The sequence below is a fragment of the Bos grunniens genome, chromosome 26 (genome assembly GCF_055505025.1).
Source record: "Bos grunniens cultivar Pamir isolate PY7600 chromosome 26, Bosgru_T2T1.0, whole genome shotgun sequence".
Lineage (NCBI taxonomy): Eukaryota > Metazoa > Chordata > Mammalia > Artiodactyla > Bovidae > Bos > Bos grunniens.
In genome coordinates, this window is record NC_141190.1 from 25,966,661 (window position 1) to 25,976,064 (window position 9,404).

The 9,404-nt window shown below is 42.7% G+C and overlaps 1 protein-coding gene and 1 long non-coding RNA gene across 13 annotated transcripts in view; one reads left to right on the top strand and one right to left on the bottom strand.

Moving 5' to 3' along the window:
• The window catches only part of SORCS3 (sortilin related VPS10 domain containing receptor 3), a 633,389-nt gene extending 629,714 nt beyond the window's left edge, over positions 1-3,675 (top strand). For all 10 annotated transcript variants that reach the window (XM_086377568.1, XM_086377569.1, XM_086377575.1 and 7 more), the window contains 2 exons: positions 791-951; positions 1,735-3,675. In XM_086377568.1, the coding sequence (XP_086233694.1) occupies positions 791-951; positions 1,735-1,799 (226 nt within the window). In that variant the 3' untranslated portion in view covers positions 1,800-3,675. The remainder of the gene's footprint in view (positions 1-790; positions 952-1,734) is intronic.
• On the bottom strand, positions 1,733-9,327 carry LOC147344288 (uncharacterized). 3 transcript variants are annotated; one of them, XR_015155310.1, is made up of 5 exons: positions 9,193-9,327; positions 8,957-9,031; positions 8,072-8,787; positions 7,414-7,594; positions 1,733-5,997 (listed from the first exon to the last, which is right to left on the bottom strand). It is a non-coding gene; the product is annotated as an uncharacterized LOC147344288 (long non-coding RNA). The 3 variants fall into 3 exon arrangements; XR_015155309.1 differs by having other exon boundaries at positions 1,733-6,042; XR_015155308.1 differs by having other exon boundaries at positions 1,733-7,594.
• Between the last annotated feature and the right edge of the window lie 77 nt (positions 9,328-9,404).

Below are 9,404 nucleotides of genomic sequence, written 5' to 3' on the forward strand. Positions count from 1 at the left end.
CTTACCTTAGATAGCATCACTGACTCAATGGACATGACTTTGAGTGAACTCTGGGAGATAGTGAAGGACAGGGAACCCTGGAGTACTGCAGCCCATAGGGTTGCAAAGAGTTGGACATGACTTAGTGACTGAACAGAGAACAGCAATACTTGCCTTAATCCTCTCCACAATCCTAAGAGAAAGCTATTGTTATTCCTGTTGAACAGATGAGGAAACTGACTATGGAAGTATTTATGATACTTGGTCCATGGATGGTGTTCTGAAAATAGTAGCAGTGGCTATAAGTCTTTTATCTCCTCTCCTATTTATAAAGGAAACCAATGTGAGTTAATTAAACTGATGTAAACTTGGAAAAAGCTGTCTTTTCACTGTGATGCCACCTCATAGTCTCAAAGTTCAGCTCCTTTATAAATGTAATAACTGGTAAATATTTTAAGGGTTTTACTGGTGTGCTGCGATTCATGGGGTCACAAAGAGTTGGACACGACTGAGCAACTGAACTGAACTGAATGCACAGCTGGTCAATAGTATTGCCCTTCTCTTTACACTTGCTGGTTTTGCCCCAGAAAAAGGTGAATTCCTTGGGGAGTTCTGTGGTTTACAACTCCCCTGGGCATCTGGGTCCCTCCTTATGTTCTTTGACCTCATGAAGACAGTATCTGGGTGGCCAGCCCCTTTCCCTGACTTTGATCCTATAGCTTCCTCCTCCCCATTATCACCCAGGATTTCCAGTTGCCTCAGTGTGGCACACTCTGTGATTATAATCTGATTTTGCTCCTGTCCCATGTAGGAAAATACCCTGGATTAACATCTATGCTCAAGTCCAACATGACAAGGAGCAGGAGATGATTGGGTCAGTGAGCCAAAGTGAAAACGCCCCCAAAATCACACTCAGTGACTTCACCGAGCCCGAGGAGCTGCTGGACAAAGAGCTGGACACCCGGGTCATAGGTACGTGTGCTGGAATCCCCAAGCTCCTGATTCCTCTATCTTCCAGACACTGAGTCAGCCAGCCCACGTGGCCTGTCCTTCAGGTAGAGCTAGTCTGGAGGGTGGGGAAAACCAGCAGTTGCCTCAGCGACATAAAACCTGACATAACCAGGTTTTAAAGTGTCTGCCTCCTCTGACCACATGAAATTGGCAGAACTTTTTCTCTTAAAAGTCGATCAAGATCCAAAGTGCTGGAGTCTGAGTGGGAGAGGGCTGAGACCAACTATCCATTACTATTGGACTTTTTTTTTTTTTCCTTTAAGGCAAAAACATTATGCATCCTAATAATCACACAAATAGGGATTCTGCCATCAGAGAGCCCTGGATTCATTTTCTTGCTCTGTCAGTCTGCTAGTTCTGTGGTCTCTCTGTGCCTCATATTCCTCATCTGTGAAATGGGAATAACATTACCTGCCTTGTAAGACTGTTGTGATCATAAAGTGGCATATGTCATTAGCACAGTGCCTGCCACATAATAAGTGTTCGATTCCTATTGGCTAGTACTATTGCGATTACAAGAGTATAAGATGGCAAGGTATTGATGCTTCCTTGTGTGCTGGCGTGGGAGAGGGCAAACATTAAACACAGATTTGATAAGGCAGTGAATTGATAGGATAGACCACCCAGCTGCCCTGTTTGATAAACACACAACAAGGTGGCTTGGTATTTAGCAGTAAATAAAGCAAAGATCCATCCTCCTGTGACATGCACATCTCACCTTCCTGTGTCTTCTCTCCCCTGCAGGAGGCATTGCCACCATTGCAAACAGCGAAAGCACAAAGGAGATCCCCAACTGCACTAGTGTTTAACACCAACAAGCCGCGTGGGCAATCGCCTTTCTGACTTTTTATTTTTGATGATTCCTATTACTCTTATTATGGAAAAATGAAAGTGTCTTTTTTACTTATTGTTTACCAAGGGCCCCATGAATAGCAGACAGATGCTTAGCTTTGGGAGGCAAAGCATACTTAGCTGATTATGAGCCACGAAGAATAAATGGCTGTTTTTGTGCTAAGGGCAAAGGATGCGTCTTCCCATGGCTTTCTTACTTCATTCTGCCATTTATAGTGCAAGAAATCCTGTTTCCCCTGTGATCTGTCTTTTTATTTTTTAAGTTGGGTTGGTTTTCCACTAACCTCCCATCCTCTCCCTGACCCGTACCACACCAAACCACCAGTACCCAGCTCCTCCCTCCCAGCACACCCACCTAAAACAGAAACCATTTCCCAGCTAGATCTGCAGAAGGTAGGTTGGTGGGGAGTGAGGGTGGCTGTAGAAAGTACACACCTGTCAGAAGAGACCCTGCCTCATGCATGTCCATTGCAAGGCTGCAGATGGCTTATTGTATATAATTACAATGTAAATAGCTTTTTATTTCCTAAGAAATAATTTAATGTTTAGTAAAAAAGAAAACTGAAAAAAGAAAGATGCGTCTGTTGGCTTATGCACTCAGCTTTGGAGCTGACCAACCCCAGGCCTGCTTGATGTGTTGGGTTCTGGATGCTCCCCAGTTGTCTGTCGCACTTAACTCTTGCATCTCTGTGTCCCTGCCATCACTGGTTTCTATTTATGTGTATAAAGTGGGGAGGGGGAGTACTTCTTTGAAACAAACAACTGGTAAAGGGAGGACAACAGTGACATCATAGAATGTGTGAGTTTTTGGTCCCATCCGTGATGTGGGAGAAGTTGCAAGATGAAGTCCACTAGAGACTTCAAACTGAAACCCAGATGGGCAAACAAGGCTTCCCCTCCAGAAGAATGAGGTTGAGGATAGTTAACAGTCTGAGGTTTTCTCTAAAGAAGCCAGGCAATGGATCTTAAAAAAAAAAAAAAATGGCATCCTGCTTTCTGGTTGGATTCCATGGAATTGTATAATGCTTACAGGGAATTCTCTGGCTATTCGTAACTCAGAAAAGACCCTTGGGCACTAGGTTAAGTCCAGTGAGGGCCTCAGCCTGGGAGAAGTTAGAGGTGGGAAGGGAGCCGGCACTCATGCAATCATGTGACCATGCAAACCCTGCAGGCTAAGTAGGGGTCTAGCCTTTAATGATCTTCGTCAAGTTGATTTAGCAAAGCTGTGCTACTTGCTTGTCAGATGTACACAACTTCCTCACAGTCAGATGTCTGCCTTCAGTTCTCTTAAGATAGTTCTTGCATCTGGGGTGAGTAACTTTCAAAGCCAGTGTTCTCCCGCACCCCAGCCCTTCACACATTCCACAGGTCAATTCCTTTTAGGAGGGTTGCTTGAAGCCATGCTGTAGCATTGTTTTACTTTGGACTCAGCCTGAGCACACTTGTTTTAAAGAAAAGGTATACTGTATATATATATATATGGGAGGAGAGGCTAAATTTTGTACCTGTCCATTTTTGTGGGATATTGTTCACATCCTTCTCTGTGAGACATTGAGAGAATGTGACCTTGAGAAACTGGACTGGCTACAGCATAGAATTAGGACTATTTCTAAAGATCCTGCTTTTTCATTTCAAGGGTTAAATGGGGCAGACAATTGCAATACTTGTACTAAACACTGGAATACAAATGCATGAGTCATATCTATATATACAGTATATGTACATATACTGTTCTTGGTTTTATTGTTCCATTTGAATATTTCTACTGTAAAAAAAAAAAGACAGTGGTTTTGAAATTGTTGAAAATAAATGTATTTTTGTACATCAAAGCTATATACCTGGCTGAGAGTTCTCTCTTTGGGCCGTTGTCTTTATCTATTGTATCATTCAACTATTGCTGCAATAATTCTCCATGGGTAAAAGAATCTGACAAGTATATAAGAACAGATATTGATGTTTTGCTTGTGAGTCTTCAGGTTGGCTGTGATTTGGCTGAGGTCACTTGGGGTTGACCAGGCTCTCCTGAATGCACCCTTCAGTTGGTTCAAGTCTGCTTATCATTCTGAGACCAGCAGCCCCCCAGGATGTTATTTTCATGGTAGATCACAGAATTCCAAGTGAGACCAGCAGCAGACGCTATCCTCTAAGGCCTTGGCTCAAAATGGCCCCTCTATTACTGTCACTGACCTTCCATTAATTAAAACCATACGGCCATGTTCAATATTAAGGGGCTAAAGAAATAGACACTGGTGCAAGGCATTACTGAATTACATGACAAAAGATGTGGATATGTAATTCCAATCTAGGGAGGGTAAGAAGAATTGAGAACAATAGTTCAATTTAGTCTACCTATTCATTTTCTGTGACCCCATGGGGAGCTTTCATTAGATGGCCCATTTGAATCAGGATCCAAGTTTCCTATCCCAAATATTTGTGGCCAGGACTTTTGAGCAGAAGTCTTATAATCCCAAGGCCTTTGAGTCTGACACAAGCTCCCAGTAAGTAGTAGAGGTGGGACTCCACCTCAGGTCTGAAAGATTTCAGCAAGAGTAATGAAAAGAGGAGAGGAAACCAATAAGATATATATCCTTTTAATTTTTTAATTTTTTAAAAAATCGGAATATAGTTGCTTTACAATGTTGTACAACAGAATAAATTAGCTATGTATGTCTATATCCATATCTATCCCCTCCCTCTTGGCCCTCCCGCCCACCCATCTAGGTCACCACAGAACACAGGCATCCGTGTTCACTGCAGCAGTGTTTATAACAGCCAGGACATGGAAGCAACCTAAATATCCATCGGCGGATGAGTGGATAAAGAAGATGTGGTGCATATATACGATGGAATATTATTCAGCCATAAAAAGAATGAAATTGGGTCATTTGTAGATATGTGGATGGATCTAGAGTCTGTTATACAGAATGAAGTAAGTCGTATATCCCTTATTAAAACCTTGTTTATCCTGACTGATGCATCAAACTAGCAACAAATCTCTTTCCCACACTGAGTGAGGAATTTGGAAGGTGGAATGAGTGGCTCTCCTGCATATTAGGTAGTAAGGAGTGAACCAAAACCTAGAATAAGGGCTATAGTTAGATGTTTTAATGTTTTAGTATTCAAAATATGAGATAAATTTCCATGGATCCAAGAAACCCAAGAAACCAGAAGTTTTGGTCAATAGTATCCCATATTTTGGATATAAGTGACTATCCTGGAATTGTACTTTCTGAACTCACTTGAAGATGTAGGATAAAACAATGATGGTTTTCTTTTGTTCTGTGAATGCATTTAAAAATTATGTATTATTCTTGCTATAACTTTTCTTGAGTTATACACACCTTTAAAAAATTAACAGATATTGAGAATGTCATTTATGGTACCTCTAAAGAAATGGTGGTTTTGGGTCTAACCTCAGTGGTTCATAACATAAAGTGGCCTCCATCTTTAAGGGATTTTTAATGGTTTTGAACTTCTCCAATAATGTGGGGTGTCTAATAGTGCTATCCTAAGTCAAAGGAGAATTTTCTAAATGAATTGGCTTTTGCTTTCCATGAGATTTGAGTTCTTCCCATGTTAATTTTATGTCCTGGTTGATGAAATTGCCTCACCAGATCAAAGAGGATGAAAATGAAATACAGTGGTAAAACGGAATGAGTCAATTGGTTCATTTGAGCAAAGTCATGCTTAGAATATAGCCTCCATACCCACCACCAGCATGGGCCTGGCAGATTGCTCCGTGGTAGACAGAGAAAGGCAGACGGCAGACAGTGTGACCGGCTTTGTAGTGAGTTCTATGCAGGATCTCTCACTAGTGGTGAGGGTTCTCTGTGCTTGGGAATTTCTTCTCTAAGGCAGTTCTAGACCAGAGAAGTAAGCCTACAGAAGCCTTCTGGAGCCAGAGCCCCAGAATCAGCACCATAAAGCGATTCTCTGAGGATCCTCATGTGCACTGAAGTTCGAGAATCACTGCTCTGTCTACCACTAAAATAGCTTAGCGAGAGTAAGAGTCACTGGGGTAAAAGTCGCCTCCCCTAGCCCCTGTTACCATGGTACAAGGCATCGTGGCCTACAGAAGTGAGAACAGTTTCCAAATTCGCTCATTTTCTCCTGGGCGACAGCTGCAACTCTGGGCAAGTTCCTGGATTGAGTTACCTAAAGCAAATCACACCGTGAGTCAGGGTGGTGATGGATTGTGCCCTGCAACAAATAGTAAGCCAGGAATTAGAAGAGCTCTGACCATCAGCAAGTCATTCTAGACCACAATTTCTACATTTGTAAAAGGAAAACACCTTATGGTCTTCCTCATTGGCTAGTTTTGATTTCCATAGATGTGAAAAACACACTGCCAGTTCCACAGTTACCAAGAGAGCGGTGCTCAGGAGTGCTTAGGTGAACTCTCTTCCTCTATAGAGGGATAAACTGAGACTCAGAGAGGAAAGTGACTTCTCTAAGGCTACACTACAGATGAGTGCAGAGCTGAAGATAGAATCGATATCCTCCTTATTGTAGGGCAGTATTATTTCTGTCACATACCTCCTCAGCAAATGCAGAACTGATCCAACTGCCCTTGTTGAGAGCCAGCAGAGCCTGATTGGGTATGCAGTGTGGCCCCCATATTCATAATGTACAGAATGCTTTAGAATCTGACTTCCCAGGTGGGCTCATCATTCAAGGGCTCATCTCCACTTGCCATTTCCCGCTGCCCCACCTGTTTAGCAGCCTATGGCCTGCTGTCCTTGCTTCCCTCACTGGACTGAAGGAAGACTGCTCAACAGACAGCTACCAGGCTCCAGCTTCACACACCCTGCTCCTTGCCTTGCAAAGCATTTGGCTTTGTTCAGATGGCCAGAGAGCAAACATAAGCAGTGAGGATGCCTCATCCGGACACACATACCAGATCCTGCCAAATTCTCTTGTCCAGTCCAATGTTACAGCCAAAGGGGACCAGATGTGGCCCAACAATTACCTCCCAAAGTGCCTGCATCACCAGGTCCTTAAGCTTAGCTTCTTTACCATTAACTCGACAGTAGCAGAGTCAAATTGCTCTTTGCCTCTGTGTTTTCAGACCATATTATCATTATGAAATATCAGTTCATTCAAAGAGAAACCAATGGGATGTTGTATACAAAATAGGAGTCTGTGCCAGTGTTCCATTTATTCAGAGACTCAAAATCTTAAAAAAAAAAAAAACAAAAAAAAACCTTGACAGCACTGCTTTAAATTATCTCAGACCTGGAGGGGTAAAATGACATCATTAGAGTCTGGTTTCCCTATCTATAAATTGACAATAATGACGTCTACCTCGAAGTGCTGGAACAGTGATCAAGTAGAATGTTGGAGTGCTCATGCAGAGTCATTAAGTCATGTCTGACTCTTTACAAACCCTGTGAACTGTAGCCCTCCAGGCTCCTCTGTCCATAGGATTCTCCAGCAAGAATACTGGAGTGGGTTACCATTTGTTTCTCCAGGGGATCTTACTGACCCAAGGATCAAACCTACATCTCCTGTTTGACAGCAGGGTTCTTTACCACTGAGCCATCAGGGAACCAATAATTGGAGTAAACGCACCTGAAACAACTGGACCTTAGCAGAAAGTAATTGAATCTGAGAAGCTCTGGTTGTATCGTGCTAGATCCTTCTCCTCTGTCATTCCTGGCCTCAAGTTGTAAAAGTTAATGACCAGTCTCTTGCCAAGAGCCATTCTGCTAGAGAAAGAATTCAGAATTCCTCGACATGTCATCATCCCCAGCTGAAAGGAAGAGATTTTTGGTTAAAATCCACTATTTACACCTTGATCCCTAAAGTCACTGCTTATTTTATTGCTTTTTGTTATTGCTGTTAATATAACTGATCTAGTTTTACTTGGACTATATGGTGGGGACAAGAAATGGAAATTTCCAATCAGGACTGTCAGAAATGCCTCATAAAACTGAAGACTGGAGGTTTTCAGGTCCTGCGCCATGCTTAGACTTGCAGAATGCAATGATGCCCTGGAGAGAACCACTCTACTGGAGGTAAACCATTTGGCCATGCTTGTTTATGGTTTAGACTCCAACCTTTATAACATAACTTGCTTCTTATTTATATTCTCTTCACATACAAAGCTTTTGTGGTCTACATTTCTAGGTCCTGGTGTCCCTCGAAGCCTCTCTGAGGGTCACTGATTGAGTTTATCTTCATGCATTGAAAAATAATCAGATAAAACAATTATCTGTAAAAAACATACCTTTTATATAAATGGAGGTACCAAAGAAGTGGTTTCTTGCCTTTGACTCTGGTCACAGCTTAAGAAGAGCTCTTTCAGAGAGTGAGCACAAGAGACAGATTCTTCCCAAAATGTCAGCAAAGATGGAAGAAAATAGATCATGACAGGCACACATGCCATCTGTCATTATGGCTTAGTCTCTGGGGAAAGGTGCTGTTTGCAGCCATTAGAAATGATCTAGAGAAAGTGGGGCCTCCAGTGATTTGCTCCTGAGAAAGCATGTGGTCCAGTCTGTGAAGAACAGAAACTTCCACTGAAATGTCTGTGGCAGAGTGCCCCATGTGCTGAAGGCTGCTGGACTCCAGGGGTTTCGCCGCACCAAGAAAGCCCTGCTTCTCCTCCCGGAGCCTCTCCTAGAAGCCTCTTCTTACACAGCAGGGTCTTTTCTTGCATGTTCTCTTTTGCAAAGGGTTGCCCTGGGTGCCTGCCATTTACCTCTACAAGGATTAAATCATGTGCTGCTGCAGCTGCTGGCCTACAATACCCCCTGAAAGGCGTTCAGGATGGAGAGCAGGAATGAGCTTGTCTGTGCTCTGGGAAAACCTGGCAGAACAGGTCTTCAGATAGATATTTTCAGAAGCTGATTGTGTGAGCCCAATTCTTATACTGCCTCATATCTAGAAAAGCACTAAAATCCTTCATGGTGATGACTGATCCTTGTGATGAGCAGAAAAGCCCTGCAAAAAAAAAAAAAAAAAAGTGTGCTCGAGTGCATGTCCTCCCCCTTTGCCAAAGTCATGTACATACTAACCTTCCCCTGTCTCTTTGGAGAAGTTTCTCAGAGGTATCTGAGATGCTGTCCCCAGGCTAACATCCTCATTTGACCCCAGATAAAACTTAACTTACAACTTCCACGTTGAGAATTTTTTTTTTTTTTTTTAAGTTGCAGGGTTGTCACTGCCCATGGTCCAGGACTGGCTGCTGTTGAGAGTGTGTTCAAGCATGGTGGGTATGAAGAGAAAGCAGGCCATGCAAAGAAACAGAGACAGAACAGAATTGTTTTTCTTGTCACTAATCTGTCTTTCTTGGTTTCCAGCTACAATCACCCGGGCAGCACATAATTGTCTCCATAAACAACACACCTGGTCCTTGGAACGCCAGAATGGTTTTCTTACACTGACCTTCCAAAATCTTATGGTTCAATTAGAGAATTGCTGGGCTTCTTCCATTGGCAGCTGGGATATTCTGAGGGTGGGGTGCCAAGAGAAGAAGAGGAGAGAGATGAGGTGAGAGAAATAAAGTTAATCTTTGTCAATTACAAAGCTCTCCTTGACACATTCTCATTTCAACCTGT